Source organism: Amphiura filiformis, chromosome 3 (assembly GCF_039555335.1).
Source record: "Amphiura filiformis chromosome 3, Afil_fr2py, whole genome shotgun sequence".
Classification (NCBI taxonomy): Eukaryota; Metazoa; Echinodermata; class Ophiuroidea; order Amphilepidida; family Amphiuridae; genus Amphiura; species Amphiura filiformis.
Window position 1 is genome coordinate 40685639 of NC_092630.1, and position 19980 is coordinate 40705618.

General features: G+C 35.2%; 1 protein-coding gene across 1 annotated transcript in view; it reads right to left on the minus strand.

The window, feature by feature from the left end:
- Positions 1–2114: 2114 nt before the first annotated feature.
- The window catches only part of LOC140148516 (thioredoxin reductase 1, cytoplasmic-like), an 80272-nt gene continuing 62406 nt past the window's right edge, over positions 2115–19980 (minus strand). The window contains exons 10-16 of the mRNA XM_072170501.1: positions 13645–13870; positions 10118–10210; positions 8381–8457; positions 6814–7076; positions 6416–6510; positions 3913–4047; positions 2115–2828 (exon numbers count right to left, since the gene is read on the minus strand). Coding sequence (XP_072026602.1) covers positions 2766–2828; positions 3913–4047; positions 6416–6510; positions 6814–7076; positions 8381–8457; positions 10118–10210; positions 13645–13870 — 952 coding nt within the window. The 3' untranslated portion in view covers positions 2115–2765. The remainder of the gene's footprint in view (positions 2829–3912; positions 4048–6415; positions 6511–6813; positions 7077–8380; positions 8458–10117; positions 10211–13644; positions 13871–19980) is intronic.

Sequence of the window (19980 nt, forward strand, 5' to 3'; positions counted from 1 at the left end):
TTATAATTCTCACTTTCTCTCTGACCTCTTTCTGGAATTTCAATGACCAATATCAAAATTCCATGGCTTTACTATTTTTCAAAATTCCATGGCTTTTCAAAATGTCTGGGAATCCTGTTCAAGCTGCTTACTATAGATTTGAGCTACAAATCTATTAGATAGTTGATGACCATCTTGTTTCCATTGTTAAAAACAATAACATGATTGTATTTTAATGCTTCTGGTGTTGTTTTAATACTGTAAATTAACTCCACTATATCTAACTTATGTCTAACAAAATCAGCATTTTGTGTCCAATACTTAGCACAATATTCAGCACAATGCATTAACCCAATGTTTCAACTTTTGAAAAGGTGAACTTGGATACAATATATGTCTTTCTATAAAGATATGTTTATGTTAGCAATAGAAACATTATGGCCACCAACCGTTTACAAAAATTACATATTCAAATTTAGGGAACAAGCCAAAAGATTAGTGAAGCTTATTTTGAAGAATTTTGGTTATACACAATGTAAATGCAGATTACATTATTTGTAGTCTTAAAATACATTAATGTTAAAATACATTAATGTTATTTAACACCTTCTGATTTGGTTATAGATTGGGGCGAGATCAGCTTATTATAAATTACATCAAAAAGGCCGTATCCGTCTTTTGGTTTGTTCCCTTTAATAGTCTCCACTGATATGGTAAATTGTGAATGAACAACATACATGATAGCATACAACTATTCACTTGAATATTTGTCATTGAGTCTGGATGCAATATGAGTGATATTGCCAAGTCAAGTGAGTTTCTTGTCACATAAAATTTGTGTCCTTAGATTTTAACATTTTTAGTGTCTAATTTCCAGGCAACAATACATACTGACAATCTCAGAGATGTATAAAATGAATATTTCTTTTGGCTGCATGTGTATACTAATTTACTAACATCCAACATATTTTGTTTAACCACACTGCACTTAATCCATCCTCTTGGTTAAGAAAATAACCCCACCTTGCCTCCACTTTGGAGGAGTCAAAACATTGTTCATCAACTTTAGAGTACAATGAAAGGCTCACAGAGAGAACCACATAGTGCACCAAGAGGCATTACCCAGGTGTAGATGTCATGCAGACTTCTCTGAGACAGGAAGGCCTGGCAGGATGTACCAGCAATGCCGTTGGTCAAGGTAAGTGCCATTAAATTATGCATAGCATCGTTGGGCAGGAAAAACTTCCTATGCGCTTGTGGCCCCTGAACAGGTTTAAAACAAAAATGCTAACAGGTTACATAGGAGGTTTTGCTTTAAAAAATGTTCAGGGGCCAATAACACATAGGAGGTGTTTCCTGCCCAACGACGACAGGCTTTTAGCTTACATTGCAATATTCTACAGGGTACTTATGCCAGTGATATATTCTCGTGTCTGTGAACCCTGGAAGAGTGCATGATGGGCAAAATGCTGGCATAGCCAAATATTATAAAACATGAGACACTTGTTCTGTTGTATGTAGCTTCACCACATCTGAGAAGTTATAAGAAACTCACATAACAAGCAAATTTGGTTGCAACCATCATCATATGACACATACATTCAAGCAAGTCATCTCTCTTGTAATTTGCACCACAATTTACAATTCTTCAATGGAGAACACACTATGGCAAAACTATTGGTAGCAATTCTCAAGCATACCCCCTCCCGACAATGCAGGTTTCAGAGATACGCCGTCATAATTCACGCAAGTTGGCAGTGATACTACACAATAATTTTACCGTTTATTATAACATTAGTAACCCCACCATTGAACCCCCATTACATTGCAGTCTTTTTTTTTAATCTTAAGAAAATTTTGTCAACAAGACAAATATTTTGCATCTTCCACACATACTGAGTATAATCAGAAATCAATGGTATACTTTAAATGCACCATCATCATCACACAGAAATGTAATGTTATTAATTTATAAATTTCATGGTTCACTGGTTTTAAAAATATATATACAAAAGGAAATTAAGGAGTACGTAACTATTAGAAAAAGAAAGTTACTGTTTCCCAATCATAAATCGAATCATATTCATTTATGCATACATGAAGAAATTAGAGTAAAAGTAAAGTGCATTTTTCCTGCATGCAATCAGTTATCTAGCCAAAAATCTTTAGAACTGTTGTTGCAAGATTCTTTAAATAGATCATCATTTGCATATTAGTTTATAAATAAAGTGTGAATTATTCCTGGAATCATTCCTGAGTACAATGTTTTATAACCACATGAGTACTACCTGCTGATTGGTTACAAGAAGACTATTATGATTTATTGAGCCAATCAGAAACATGGTTAGAATGGTGGTACAGTTGAAGGGGATCAAGCTTAAATACTTAGCTGTATTTTAATTGGTCATTCAGATGGATATTTTGCGTAATTAACCAATCAGAGACGCTGTCTCAGGGGATAAAAATACTTTTTTCTTTCTTGTATTATTCCCAATTTTGAGTAAAGAAGATGTTAGTAATAATATATTTGTACAGCTATTTTATACAAATCATTTATAATGACACCTGATTATTAAAGACAAGGGCACACATTTTAACAATCATCAGTCCCTTGGAAGAAAAGATAATCTTGAACTCACAAAATATATTATCATATCACGAGAAATGAAAGGAATATATAAAAATAAATAATTTTAACGTTTGTGTGGAAGATGCATAACATTTATTTCTTGACTTATTTATGCTTACTGACTGCAATTAGGGGTTTACAATGGTAGGGTTTAACCTCAGCATCCTGTTGGTTTGATGTCTAGACCTGACCGTCTTGTTACATTTAGTGTTGTGAACATCTGCCAGAAAGAAAAACAATACAAAATATGCATTAGATATTCAATATTGCAGTTATGGTATTTATGAGGACAAGGGATCAAATTACAAAGAGATTGGATTAGGAATTAGCCTGTGGTAAATTTGCCATCTTGGTTTGTCTCCATCATGGAAGCGGGGCACAATAGTCTGCCATTTATCGGCTAAGCCAAAATTTGATCAATTATTTGCATTTTAAGCCCGCGCGTGACAAAGGTTCGAGTGCGTAGCACTGGGTGAACATTATTGGCACAATGCATTAAACGCAAACTACACGAGGAATTTCGGTTGAATGAACACAGCTTTTAACAGCTGTACATGATCCAACTGCGATCGTATATCGCATATTTCAAACTACAACGCAAACGCACAACCTTTCGCACAAGCTGGTGTACATTGCGCAGTGTATGCAAAAAATTGTCACGCTATGTCAGGCTGAGTTCATTCAATTGAAATTTCCACTGTAGTACGCACTTTAAATCAAAGTTTATCAGACATATTTCGAAACAATCTGGAGGTAAACTTTTCGCCCTCTATAAGCAGCATGCAAACACGGGGCAGTTGGCTCTCTTTGTGTCTAACTGAAATGAGCATAATTCAGGTTACCCAAACCACAAATTACTTGATCATTTTCGTTGTCACAGTAACTTTTGTCAACAACATAATTTCCACTACCCTAAACCTACTCAGCTTGCCAGCTAGAGCATGACTAAGCCAAATGCTGTGATTTTATAATGAAAAGAACCAAGCCTATAAAGTATGTTGCTGATAGGCAATAGGCAGACGTAATGCATGCTGGGAGTGAAAAAGGCTCAAAAAACTATCAAATTTGTCATCCACAATGGCAAATTTAAGCCCTTTTCATTCCCTGCATTCATCACTTTTGGCTATCGATCGCTATCAGCAATATACCTTATGTAGTACAGTATCCTTGCTAAGGTCAATTAACATGATGGTAGCAGAGAATAGTATGTTTATGAAGTAATCAGTATGGTTTAAGTGTGAGCAAAGTCAGTAATTTCGCTGAAAAATATCAAGAAGAATCAAAAGTTTCCCTTGTTTACATACCTCTGAGCAGGTTGGATGTATACCAATTGTTGCATCAAAATGTTCCTTGGTGGCACCAGCCTTGAGAGCAACTGCATAACCTTGTACCATCTCGCCTGCGTTGGGTCCAAGCACATGAAGGCCTATTACTCGCTCCTGTAAAGATGGAATTGATGGTTAAGTAACAAAATAACTAGATTAGTACTTATACAATGCGCAATATATGTCCCTATTGTTATATAAATCTAATGCAGGATTGACCAGTAAATGACCTGTGACCTCATACATGTGACCTTTCACATTAACAATAAATTTCTGACGTCATAACTGCAGGGCTGTCAACTCTCACGCATTGGGTGTGAGTCTCACACATTCGCTCACTTTCTCATGCCAAGGTAGCATTATCTCACGCCTAGGTACTTCTGGGCCTCAAGGAAGAACAGATGATTAATTGTGTTTTCAACTGATTGAGTGTCCCAGGTTAAAGAAGAAATAAAACAAACAAAATAAATCTCAAGCAAAGAGCTGTCAAATGAGTAAAATCTCACGCATTATAAAAAATAATTTGATGTCACTACCCCCTCCCCCCCCCCCCACTTTTTAAAATCTTGAGCACCATGACTCAAATAATCATGGGTCAAACTGAACATTGTAGTCGGCAAATAATAATTCCGTCCCGGTACGCCTCTGTTCAACAGTGTTTCACGCCAAGAAATTCCAAAAAGGTGACAGACCTGTAACCGTAATCCAATTTAGGTTATTATTATGATTTGATGAATCCAACTGTGTGAAAATATTGGATCCAAAACATAATAATGATTAAGTTGGATGCTTTATGCCCAATATATTTATTGGTCTCGCTATGAGTTTTAAAATATTGGACTCGACTTTGTCTCGACCAATATTTTTAAAACTCATAGCTAAGGTGTTGAAGAGGAAATGATGTTGCATTTGTCACACCCACACAGCAGGTGCTCATTTCACAGTCTCCTTCTCAAACTCGTTCCGGGGGAACAATTAGAGCAATTCATAATACACAAGATATTGGAAAGATATATCTTTGGATGGTCATTGAAATTTTTCCCGTGGCTGTCATTTATGCATGTGGAGACTTGTGTTAAAAACCTTTCTCATACATATTTCTTGTGTTTGTGACACCAACAAACTAACATTAACTTGTACTGAAATCAATTTAAATTGGGTAAATGTAATATGTGCCCATTTAACAGTGCAGTACTGAATGCTGAGAATTCCATAGAATTGGGTGAGATCGACATTTTCATGAAATGGAACATTCCTTTAAGACATTGCTCCATTTCATTATTGAATTATGAAATAACCCATTTTGTTAGATCGAACCACATTTGCAGTTCTCTTCAAAGCATGCACATAACCTAATATTAATGATAAAATATGCAGTCTTGGTAACATTTCCACTCAACAGATCTTAAGCTGATCAAATCAAGTGGGCGAGATGTGAGCAGACAGCAGGGTTGTTGCTACAGTGGGCAGCAGAGCCCAACACTCTATTCTAAATTTGACATTTTTCACAAAAGAATATGAGTCAGCAACTTATAATGAACAATTAAGGGCTGGGGTATGAGCGTTTGGACAGTATTTATTTTGGGACATTAGAGCACATCAGACATATCGAATTGCATTCTGAATACGAAGAATGTCATTCTGATATCAAATAATTTTGATTTTTGAAATTAGCAATTTAATACACATTTTATGGCAAATCATTAAAATTGATATTTTTGATATTTAACACTACTTGAAGTAAACTTTATAAATCTGATGATTTATACTTAAAGTGTATGTAGGTGGGATAAAAAGCCGACGATCAATTGAAAATTTTGACCTTTTCGTATTGAAGATATGGATTTTTCCCAAAACACCAAACAAAAATAAGGTCTTTTTGGGAAAAAATCCATATCTTCAATATGAAAGGTCAAAATTTTCAATTAACCATCAGCTTTTCCTCCTGCTACATACACTTTAAGAATATATCATTAGATTTATATAATTTACTTCGAGGACTGTTATATATCAAAATTTGAAAAATATCAAATTTTTATAATTTGTCATAAAATTTGTATTATATTGTGATTTTCAAAAAATGAAAATTATTTCATATCAGAAAGACATGCTTCGTATTCAGAATGCAATTCGATAGGTCTGAGGTGCTCTCATGTCCCACAAAAAATACTGTCGAAACGCAATAAACGCTCATTTTAGATCCCTTAACTGGCCAATTAAATGGCTTATTCTATTGGTGCAAGTAACAACAAATCTCATTGGTCAGATAAGCTGCTATAAATTGCAAATGAAAACCCACATGTAATTAGATAGGCTTTCACGACGGGATTCCATAACAATTGATTTTTATTCGGGTGCGCCATCGGATATCACAGTACCAGTGCAGCCGGTTAATGTGTGAAAACTACAGTACTGGTGCAGCCAGTCACTGTGTGAAAAACCCACATAACAGATAGAAAGAAGTCTGTTAACATCTACTTACATTATCAGTTTTGTCACAAATGATCTTTGCATAGCATTCATTTTCGTCCCTGCCGGCTACTGTGTACTCCAGAGGTTGGAAGTAGCTGTGGTAAAAAAAAAAAAAACAAAACCCATTAGTTAACCTGAAAATAAAAGCTTTTCTACCAGGACTCAAGATTTTTATTCACCATTTCCTATTAGGCCTGAAATAATTATTGCCTATAGCCAATTTATTTTCAGCCTTGTTCAAAATATCTACTCTTCCATTATTTGTTATGTTAAAACATCATGTAGATTCATTTTTTTGTTAAAATTTTTGTTAAAATTCTCACGATTCTCTGGTATCCTGGACCCTCATATTGATATACCACACCCATGCAAATCATTTGTAGTCCCTACTCCTAACTGGTTACATTACCTCTAAGTTATCCTGTCCATATTTCCTGTTGGCATCCTCTTCTGCCAGCCCACATGCTCCATATTCCAGTGGAGTGAACACTGTAGTGGGTACATTATCATAATCACACTGTTTGTTGCTGCCTCCGTAGAGTCTACGTGCAAGAAAACGTCCAGCTTGAATTGCTACTGGGGTTAACTCTAAGTTGCCTTCAAGAATATCACCTACTGCATAGATATGGGGAATGTTGGTCTGCTCGTTCACCACTGGTATCTTACCAGTCCTAAGAGGAGAAATTAAAATCAGGTCAATCAATCTGTTATGACAAGTGTGTAAGCTTATGACAGTTAAAGTCTTGGGGCCACAATTTCCAAACATCTGTGAGCAAAAAAATGGGCTAAATGTTACTTTTTGCTTCACAACATTCACACAAGATGATGCTATTACAAGAGTGTCATTGACTATGAAGTTAGCATAATGCCATAATCATGATAATGTAATCAGCACATCTTTCTTCATCTGGATGCACAAGGAAGATACATGTGTAACTTCATATAGATCAATAAATTATTTATCTATAAATATAGATCAATAAATTGTATATCGATTATTTGGTTTATTGAAAAGTTGCCATGTTTTATTCTGCACTTTCAATGATTGAGGTTGCAAAACACTGTGCACAACACTGCAAAAAGCCTATATGTGATATGACCAAGCAAATTTAGTCAGTTACCATATTGAATTATCTCATCATCAGCAGTAGTTAAAATAACACATTCCAAATTTTGCTGAAATAACATTCATTTGGTTCTATATTGCTGTGATTACTGCATATACCGACCAATAAGGCCGGCGTCGACAGGTCCTCTGTCGGAATCCTTTCGACAAAGTGAATTATGTCCACATATCGACAGAACTTCGTCCATGGCGACATAGTGCTAAGGCAATGGCCCAGTAAAACTTTGTCAGGCAAGCTCATTTTCACTCAAAATATTGGCCATTTCCAATGTATTTTCAACAAAATGCAATGCCAAATCTTATCTTTTACCTACTATTTCGCCAATTTTTCATGTTATTTGCCTTCAGGGGTCATACTTTTGGCAGTATTTTGCCTTGTTTTCCGGTGTAAATTGTACACTTTATCGCTACATGCTCGATATGAAGACGGCCATCTTGGAAATTTGCTGAAATTGCCGATGGTGTTTCTAGATATATTTAGGTTAAATTTTTTAAAATATTCCTAAAATCATGAAAAAAAAGTCCTGGTATTTTTTCGGAACCCAAATATATGTCGACGTCAAGGCACGAAATATGTCGACATCAAAAACGGTGCCAACGCCGGCCCTACCGACCAATATCAGACAAATATAAACTATCCCCAACTGCATCCCGTTGTATTTATCTAACAGACAGCCACATTTACAACCTATCAACATCCAGTTTATAGTAGTCTCATATTAATCCATACAGTGTTCCTGGCGATATGAACATATAGCTTGAAATAGATTTCCCCCAATATCTGACTTATTGTGCTTGACCACATTACTTTCTTTATCAACACTTTCAGATAAAATGTATAAGACTTACTTTTGGTTAACCATGACCCCTATTTTATCCAGACCGATGCCTTGTGTACAAGCATCTCTTCCAATAGCCATGAGTACCTGAAAACAAAGACAATAGAGAGAATCAGTTGTCTTGATCCATCTTGATACTTCTCTTAATACCAGAAAAATACAGTACTCAATTTTTGGAATTAAAAATATCTTGGGAATTAAAATGTAGATAAATCCTAATCCTTTAGTTAGTTCTAACTGGCAATGAAAGTCAAATTTTTATATTTTGTAATATGAGGGAAAATTTGAAGTCAATCCGCCTATCTTTTCATACAGAATCTGGAAGTACAGACGTACGCAAGGACATTGCAAAAACAGAATTCTCGTGATGAAGGCTTAGAAAATACACAAGGTAGCTAGATGACAATGCAAGATTAGTGGATGTGTTTGCAGTTATAAAAATAATTTGTTTGCGGAAAAAGTGATTTGTTTGCGGAAGTACTACAATGTGATTGAGGCAAACACTGCATAATGAATAATAATTTCAATCACTTCCATTAACTGGTACAACCCAACACAAACTGTGGTTGAGTAAATAAGCACTCATTGATCACAATAATATAAACCACACAATGATTTAAAGAAAGGCGACCTGATATATTTGGAAAATCAAATTCTTTAAAACTTACAGAGAACATAAAATGTCATCCGGCCTTTTCAAGGACTCATGCAAAAAGAACATGTAAATGTTTTTTGTAAATGTGACTAATTCCTTATAGAATTACCGACATTTATACAGTGTGATATTGGTAGTCTACAGTGGTTTTATTAATGATAATCATCATGATCATGTAATATATTGATTTCAAGTGAAAGACCCTATTTTTCTCAGTACCATATTGAAATTATAAGCCAACACAGTGAATTTCTGAAGATATCATCAAAAAAACTGTCTAATTAGTCTCAAACGTGGTATACCACAGCCAGGGGCTTATAGGCAGGATTTGAAGGTTTGGGTGTGTAAAACTGGGGGTGTAAATTTAAGATATGTGTACAAAGTATAGGCCATGTGGGCAAAAACTGGGTGTGTATTACAAATTTGGGTGTGTAAAACACTCCCTACACGGCTGGCTGCCTAATAAGCCCTTGACCACAGCCAAGACTAATTTGTCAGTTTTTTATGATTTCTTCAGAAATATACCTGTTTGGAACACCTAATTTCAATATGTTAATGAGACAAATATGAGCTTTCACCTGATACCAAAATCTGCATTTAGATGTGGTAAAGTGGGGGGGTGAGGTTGTCAATCACGTTACCCACCTTTAAGAACCTCCCATAATCCACTGCAAATGTGTTATCACTAGGGTTTAACTGCAACTGGAGCTAACACTTATTAATTTACACTCCCTTTTGAAAATTTTAGTGTTTTGGCACTGTTATGGACTCAAAATTGCCCAGAGGTCTTACTGAATGACCCCCATTTTTAGGGGCTTCTTACCCAATGACCCCCCACACACATTTTGGTATCAAAATCTTTCATTGAAAGACCCCTACTTTTGAACCGCTGTTCATATCCCACTTCCCCGCCACCAAGTGGAATGCCCATGAGATCAAATATACCCGAAACAAAATCCCATTTAAGGCAAACACTGCCCGAAGTCCCATTTCGTCACACGCCTTAGGTGCCATTAATTTGGTTGAATTGTGCGCATTATAAATCCACATTACTATTATTTTCTTATTCAGTGTAGAATTCTGAAAACTTACTGTATTGCAGTCAAATGTCTCCTCCTTATCACTACCTGTGTGTTTGTAGTACACTCGTAGCTTGCCAGGTTGACCATCTTCCAATCTTTCAATCTGAAAGGAATTGAAAAATATTCACACATGCTGAGTAAAAGAACTTATATTGTTTGTCTGAAATGTATGGCAATATCAAATGAGCTCCACCAAGCCGTATGTAAAATGATGGTCACTGAAAAATCATGCCTTCCCAGCATTTCACAAAAACAAAATTCTCAGAAGTTTTCCCTGATATTTTCCTGACAAATTTCCAAAATTCCATGAGAAATATTTCCAATTTACCAAGGTTGGGAAGACAAAAGTTGGCTATAATAGAGTAAATGATAATACTGTTAAAATACACAGGTTACTTGTTTGTCCATGAAAATAATGGCCTCCCTGTACCCCTTATAGTTATTCTTTCCTCACCAATCACCATATGTGACTATCCACCATGAACCAAGTGATAAAAATGATTGCCCTCTTAGGCCACTCAAATTCCTCGAGTTTTCCCTCATAATTTTCCCTGAGTGGCTGGGAACCCTGAAAGACTAGTACTCAGGAAACTAATTTTGCTACCGCAGTTGGTAAAATGTTTTTTGCCAAGTTGAAAAACCATGGTTAAAACCATGCTTTTTCCACTTACGACGAAAAACTTACAAACCCTGTACTGAATCGTTTTGTGAATGTACTCTCAATCATCTGGGAATTGTAAAACAAGAGATTAAATTCAATCTAGTCAACCAGATTATTCCAACATACCTTAGAGCAACCAATGTTGCGGTCAGTAACACTGACCTTCAGTGAAAGTCAATGGTACTGACCTGGTACTGACTGCAACTGTACTCTTTTGACTTTCTCATGGGGTATAGCAGTTCTTGGAATAAAAAAAATGAATTAAAAAATGATTTAAGTAACAAAAAATCCGATTTAATTTTAAAAATCAAAAATATATCAACAACCCTGGTTAGGGGAACTTACATGTATAAGTTGTGGATCCTATAGTTTAGTAAAGTAGTGATGAACATGCCTCCTTTTCTCTCCCTCCAACAAGTGTGAAGGCTGATTAATTAACTGTTATTTGTAATGTATAAATTATAACTCAGGGATGTAGATTATCATATCCATAACTGAAAAAATCCACCTTGCCCTAATTCAACTGTTATTTGTAATGCATAAATTATAACTCGGGATGTAAGTGGATTATCATAATCCATAACTGAAGAAAATCAAACTGGCCATACACAGCATTCAAGATCTTGGTACCATTTGACAGCCAAAAGTGTGTAAAAATATTTAGTGGTGAAAACAGTGATAAAGTTTATGTTTCATATTTAGGGTAAAATTATGTGTAGATTCATTTTGTAGGATAAAAACCAGGCATCTCATGTGTTCTTTGAGAAAAAAAAAATTGATTTTGGGTCTCTTTTTGCCGAAAAATTTGCATTTTTTGATGACAATTTTTTCACAGCAGATTTCAAATATCTATTGTACCTATTAAACCATTACATATTGTTTACCTTTTAATTATTAGACAATAGTATGTTCATTCCATTTAAACAATCACTTATAAGTATAACTTGTTTAAGATTTTCTTAATGTTTACCCAAAATTTGGAGTCCCAGTGACGTTGGTTGCTCCATGGTATGTTGGAATAATCTGGTTGACTATTGGTTCAGTCCATGTCAAAACAGACTGAGTGTACACCCACCCTCTTGGATTATGCTCTCCTTTGGCTCAGGGGTACCTTTCATGGACCCCTAGGTGAGGTCACAAGAAAAAAATTCCACTTCAATTTCGTTTGCGAATGGTGGGCCATCTAAGTTTGGCGACCTTGACCAAAATTGGGAATTTAAGGTGTCCAAATGACAAAGCGCTCTCTTTGAGAGGCATTTTCTTCTTAATTAAATCAGTTGTGACCCTCTTTTTGAGCGTGGTCACTCACTGGCTGTGTCTGAAATGCCTAATGCCAAAAAAGATTGATTTCGGAATTTCGTTGGGATTTCAGAGGGGGTCAAAATCAGCACTTCATACTGTTCAATCAAATTATCTTTGATTTTGAAGGACCCATGATAATGCCACAGTGCACTTATAGATCCTAATTATGTTCAGAATGGATTAACCATGTGCCAATGTCTATGAGCAATTCAAAAAAAGAGAAATTTCTAGACCCCCTACAGAATTTTAGGCCCCCCTAAAGTGGTTCAGCCTTAAAATCGGCAAATTTTGACACCTAATAACTTTAGGTGTACACCAGATATGAATTTCTAGTCTTTTGCATCTGAAAGAATGTAGTCTAATGTTACTAGGAACATAAGATTTGTTTTGTATTTTTGTGTTTTGATACTTTCAAAAGGTCGTTGACCTATGAACATTTTTCGTCATAGCGCCTCCTGAAAGGTCTGACACATAACAAACTATACATTTTTGGAATCCTCATGACCATACGAGTAATTTGATATATTACTTGACATAATTGGGAGCATTCTGAAAATTTGACCCCCATAACCTGTACTTTGCATGTGCATCGTTGCCAGGAAGTGCATTTTTGACCCCCTTAAAAATCCATACAGAGGATTAGAAAGTAGTTTTCTCTTATTACTTGACTCAAGAGCAACTTGAAATATCAGGATAAATAATACAAATGGCTATAAAGTGATCAAAAATATAAAAAAATATCATACTAAAATTGGCATTTTGTACCGTATCCTGTATGCATGGTATGTTAGGCAAAACTGACTATTTTTGAAAGCGTCAACTTAATACTAAAACACAAAAAATACAAAACAAATCTTATGTTCCTAGTAACATTAAACTACATTCTTTCAGATGCAAAAGACTAGAAATTCATATCTGGTGTACACCTAAAGTTATTAGGGGTCAAAATTTGCCGACTTTAAGTGCCATTTGTGGCTGAACCACTTTAGGGGTGGCCTAAAATTCTGTAGGGGTCTAGAAATTTCTCTTTTTTGAATTGCTCATAGACATTGGCATATGGTTAATCCATTCTGAACATAATTAGGACCTATAAGTGCACTGTGACATTATCATGGGTCCTTCAAAATCAAGATAATTTGATTGAACAGTACGAAGTGCTGATTTTGACCCCCTCTGAAATCCCAACGAAATTCAAATCTATCTTTTTTGGCATTAGGTATTTCAGACACAGCCAGTGAGTGACCACATTCAAAAGAGGATCACAACTGATTCAATTAAGAAGAAAGTGCCCCTCAAAGAGAGCACTTTGTCATTTGGACCCTTAAATTCACAATTTTGGTCGAGGTCGCCAAACTTTGATTGCCCACCATTCGCAAAGCGAAATGGAATTTGAATTTTTTCTTGTGACCTCACCTAGGGATCCATGAAAGGTACCCCTGAGCCAAAGGAGAGCAAAATCCAAGAGGGTGGGTGTACACTCAATCTGTTTCGACATGGACTGACCCTATTGAATTTAATCTCTTGTCCTGTGCTAAATCATACATAATGACAATTTCTGTGTCAAGAATCCTCACCTTAGTAGGGACTGCTTTCCTGATGAAATTCACATTATGTTTCTCCATGTAATCGCCCACTTTATCTGCCATCTCCTGATCAAAGCCTCTCAATAAGATGGATCGCACCATGACAGAGGCATCCAGCCCTACACCGGCTAGAAACCCAGCACACTCTAGAGACACATAGGAAGCACCAATGCACAACACTTTACCTGGGCAGTAGTTGAGGGAGAACAGGTCATCACTGTAAGGGGAACAAAATCATGACAAATGCAAATTCAATTCATGGTCCTTTAGTACAGAGAATTATCTTTTAACCTTTCACTTTCACAATAAGCTCATCAAATTTAGGAATTTTCGTCTCGGACTACAATTCCACCAGCGGTCAAATGATCACAGAATAACAACCCATTGTGCTTTGAAGGCTGGTGGATGACAGCCACAAGCTACAGAGCTCCCACCAACAGTTGTGATAAAGTCAACTTTTCTTCTTGTTAGCTTTCCACATGTTTCGGAACCCCAAGATTTGATTGATGAGTGTGACTTGGGTCTACTTTCTTGACATACAATTACAATCCTCATATTGCAGGTGAAAGTAGCGATGCCAAAGTCAATCAAACCTCTGGTTCCCAAAATTTGATGTGCAACTTGCTTTGCTTGACATACAATCATCAAAATGTTATGAAGTCCAATAGTTGTGAATTTGAGAATAAAAAATCAGTATGAAGCTATGCTCATTGATCTGATCTGATCTGATTGTCACATTTGGTGAAGTTAAGGGGGTACTACACCCCTGCCCAATTTTGAGCTTATTTTTGCATTTTTCTCAAAAATTATAGCACATTGGTGACAAGTAAGATATGTATATTATAGGGGCAAGGACTACAGCTACTGCACTGAAAATGCAGCAACTCAAGGCAAGTAGTTATTGATTTATTGATCAAATAGTGGTTTTCCTCATTTTTGACTGTAACTCCACAACTGTTGTCTGTGCTGAAATAAAATTTTCAGTGCAGTAGTTGTAGTCCTTGCCCCTATAATATACATATCTTACTTGTCATCAATGCGCTATCATTTTTGAGAAAAATGCAAAAATAGGCACAAAATTTTGCAGGGGTATAGTACCCCCTTAAACCAGCGATAGCTGTGAATTAATGTGCAGCTGCATGATATTACAGTCATTCAATAAATAAATCAATTGCATTATCATGATCAATCTAGAGCTACATGTACATAAGATCCTACTAGACAAAGTGGAATTACCTTACCCTTAACTTTCACTTGATTTATCCAGGGAAAATGAGAAAAAAGGAGAGAGTTTGATGTCCACTTCAAAGGGATTATGTGTGTTGGCAACTTGCCATATACTACAATAACAGATATCACAGTTGACATGTTATAGTTAATTAGATTTAAATTGGCCGAGTACCAACTGTTAACTCAGTGGTTAAACCCTGGACTGGTGGACTGGAAATCCAGCGACCGGGGTTCAATCCTCGCTGAGTCCGGATTTTTTCTTTCTCAAAAATTTCATAAGCCAGTTTGCTCGAGCCCCAAAATCAGCTAGATTTAGAACACAAATACATCCCCCAAATCAAATTTGATTTTCGATAAAATGTGACCAATGTTTAACATGGCAAGTAATAAAATTTGACGCTATTTGACCATAAGCTTAAATGGTGCTACTGACAATCATAATGCATCCCTGTGAATGTATGGATATCACCTTTGTGCAAATCCTGTTGTAGAATTAATTTTGGTAATTGTAGGTCCTTTATTTATTGGAGTGAGAGGGTGATGGGAGTGTGAGTGGGGGTGAGTGTGTGGTATAGGTGTGTACAGGCGAGTGATGGTTGGTTGTATGAGTGATCAATGAAGTTTATTTGCATTTGAAGTGTCTTTGTTTAAAAATATTGTCAAATTATATATATATTATTTATTGTTTAACTTATGTACTTTGCCTGTACAATGTATGTATGAAACACATTTTTCTAATAAACCTTGAATGAAATAAATTAATGAATTGTGAAAGGCAATGTCTTCAACTATCAAATCATCATTATTGAATTTACAGTAAAATGCATAAAACTAACTTAATTGAAAATGGTCAGAAACCACTTTAATACTTGTATTTTAACCATTTACTTAATGTGTGGACACTCCTGCTTTTATCACTAAGTGCACAATGATTCAGCTTAGCAGCTGTATACCAAAATTGCTTTAGGTTCATTTATGTATCTTTTAACATTATATTGCATCCTTAAGGGATCCGGAATGAGCGTTTCGACAGTATTTTTTGTGGGACATGAGAACACATCAGACATATCAAATTGCATTCTGAATACGGAGAATCTTTCTGATATCAAATAATTTTCATTTTTTGAAATTCACGATATAATACAAATTTTATGAAAAATTATAAAAATTTGATATATTTCACATTTTTGATATATAACAGTCCTCGAAGTAACATTTTTTAATCTAATGATATATTCTTAAAATGTATGTAGCAGGGAGGAAAAGCCGACGGTCAATTGAAAATTTTGACCTTTCATATTGAAGATATGGATTTTCCCCCAAAAGACCTAATTTTTTTGGTGTTTTGGGGAAAAAAATCCATATCTTCAATACGAAAGGTCAAAATTTTCAATTGATCGTCGGCTTTTCATCCCACCTACATACACTTTAAGTACATATCATCAGATTTATAAAGTTTACTTCGAGTACTGTTAAATATCAAAAATATCAATTTTTAATCATTTGCCATAAAATGTGTATTACATTGCGAATTTCAAAAATCAAAATTATTTGATATCAGAAGGACATTCTTCGTATTCAGAATGCAATTCGATATGTTTGATGTGCTCTAATGTCCCACAATAAATACTGTCCAAACGTTCATACCACATCCCTTAACAATATAATATGGATCTTTTACCCTCTCGTGTCAGCCCTTTTGGGTTATCAAGATTAGTCCCTTGTGCAGTGTACAAAATTGCTTCATGTGATAATCTTTATGTTGCTAGCACTTTCATTTAAAATAGTCACTATGTAAACATATAAAGTATATAGCAAAATTACTTCACAAACTTGAGTGTTCCAAAGTGTATCTTGATATTCACTTGACGTTTACATAAACAAAATTGATCTTACTGTAATCACTCATAACAGGCAGTCTGCAAATATGGGTATGGGGTTTTTTTTTTACTTTCCTTCTTCCTCAGATATTACTGGCGAAAGTTGTGTTCAAAGTGGGGTTTAATTTACTGGCATATGAAGTAGATTGCAAAACAAGTCATTATTGGCAGGGTGTTAGCCAGGATCCAGAAACTGCTTGTCCAAAATTAATTTGTTAGTCAGGATCCAGATCCAATATCGATTATGCACAATGATCGATCACATTTATTTCAAAGTACACACTGAATTCAGGAGTTCTGCATAACTCCAATATTTTTATCTCCATTAAGGTGGTACGAAAGGCAAAATCAAGTTGCTCTGATTGAGATTAAAATAGACTTGTTGCAGAGAGATATGCAAAATAATCTTAATTCTAAAATTTGAGCCAAATCGGACAAACGGTTTTTGAGATATTGCTGTTGAAAGATTCTTTGTATTCTATTGTTTTTGCCAATATATTGATGAAGTTAATGAAGAAAATTGGCAAAATGTGCTCATTAATATTAATTTTGCCAATATTTTCCCAATATTTTATGAATAAACCTTCATACTATTTTTACCTTTAAGAATTTTGACCTGAAACTTTGCCAATGTGTCTCTATGACCTAAACCTTTAACATGTGATTTTCCCGCAAATCTAATTTGCATATTTGCATAATTAATTAGCCTTAAGTATAATGCTAATTAATTATGCAAATATGCAAATTAGATGGGCGGCAAAATCACATGGTAATGTTTTAGGCCATAGAAACACATTGGCAAAGTTTCATGTCAAAATCATATAAAATAAAAGTAGTATGAAGGTTTATTCATAAGATATTGGTATAATATTGGCAAACATGAATATTCATGAGCACATTTTGCCAATTTTCCTCATTAACTTCATCAATATATTGGCAAAAACAATAGAATACAAAGAAACTAAAAACATGCATATCTTGACAACCGTATGTCCGATTTCCTTCAAACAAAAACTATTTTGCTCAGTGTATTTAGCTTAACTTATTCAATCTATTCAAATGGTTCTAAATTCAGTTTGTTTTCCAGAAACATCGTTTCGAACCCCCTTAAGTTGATACATATACATGACAAACCACTAAATTGCCTTTAAAGAAAATAAGCATTTTAATTCATCTTACAAGCAAGCAACTAACTCCCTAAGCTTCAGCACATAAAGTATTAGTTCAGAATCAGATGAAAATTTAATTAAGGTGTGCCACCTTGACCTTGTTGACTCCAGAATCATGGCAATCCAATTGATTGAATAAGTCAATGCATGCGCATTAGAACCCAAATTTAAACTAGGTTAGCACACCATTACACTAAAAGACGCCCAAGGTATTTTAAATGATATATTATTTTCATAGACATATGATATTCATATGATGTGAATGGAGGAAAAAAAGGTGAAAATAAATCAAACTAAATTTTCTGCCCATCTTATGGACGTTTTGATGATTTTTCCACCTGTCTACTTTTGACTTTGGCCGTCCAAAACACGGGTGGACGAATCCCTGGCTAACAAATTGCTTATTGGAGAGAAATTTACAGGTAGAGTTTTAGTTAAGTCTCCTTTCAGCCATCTCATGAGAAGATGTCTGCTGTTAAACATGAAATGTTTGCAAGTACAAAATGTTCATGCTCTCAAATCTCCCGTTGGCCATTGAGAACTGCAAATGCTCTGGGCATGGTGTGTTCAACTAATAGAGGTTGTGCCTGAAATTATTGATTGGCTCTAAACAAAGGATTTGAACAGGTATCCTTCGCCTGAACATGGCGAAGTGCAGTCCATTCAATCAAATGTTGTCATCAACTTAATTGATCGTCAGCGTTGGCCACAGCCGGTATCGCGGAGCAAAATGCTACTCAATTTCGATCACTTTGCTACACAATTTAAGAAATGTGTAGCAATTATATGCCATAGACTTATACAGTGAAGTGTGCAAATGTAACAAAAATCAAGTAGTGCAAGCTGATAATGCTACGCTTAAAAAAAATGTCTTGTGTTCAACGCTGTTGATCGTAGTGCATTTGTTATGTGTGTGAGACAAACTGTCGCGGTAGAATGCAATCATGCTTTTGTTGAACGCATTTGAGTAGTCCGCCATATTAATGGTATGATACGACATATGCACAACCTCTGGAACTGATCTGGTCCATATTATTTATATAGCTCATTCTTAAACAGCTTTTATAATCTTGGGAATCTGAATGACTTATTCTCGTATCTGAGGCATGTTATATCTTGCAAGCGATATGTGCATACTACATATGAAGAGTTTTTTCCAAAAGGCATTAAGTCCAATAAGTGCATTGTGTCACATTTTTCTGGTATATTTTTACATTTTTAAAGTTTAAGGGGGTACTACACCCCTGCCCAATTTTGTGCCTATTTTTGCATTTTTCTCAAAAATTATAGCGCATTGGGGAAAAGTAAGATATGTATATTATAGGGGCAAGGACTACAACGACTGCACTGGAAAATTTATTTCAGCACAGACAACAGTTGTGGAGTTACAGTCAAAAATGAGGGAAAACCAATATTTGATCAATAAATCAATAACTACTTGCTTTGAGTAGCTGAATTTTCAGTACAGTAGTTGTAGCCCTTGCCCCTATAATACATATCTTACTTGTCACCGATGGGCTGTATTTTTTGAGAAAAATGCAAAAATAGGCACAAAATTTGCCAGGGGTGTAGTACCCCCTTAAATGACATTTAACAATTGGAATGGATATGTTTGTAACTCTAGCTTATTCTCTAACTATTTTCAATATCATTTTGTCCCCTAAAATTCTCCAATGCCAGGCCTTTTGTAACAAAAATAAAAATTTCTTTTATATTTGTTGTTTTCTTCTTCACACGTGGGAGGTTTTAGATTTGCAATTATATTATTTAAAGAAACCAAAAAAAAAATATAACTATTCTACTGCTCTAATGTTATTAGATTGGCAAGGTTACTGCTACTCTTAGGAATATTTTCAAATAAAAAATTCAACTAAGCAGCCTTTGGACTTAATGCCTTTTGGAACCAAACTCTTCAATTATGACAAATATATGCAAAAATACATGTGTTGTGCAGCAGTAATCAAGCGTAATCGGTGCATTCCCTAACTTAATGCCCAGGAGTTAACTTGATAAAAATGGTCACAAAAGTAAACATAAATTACAGTCAA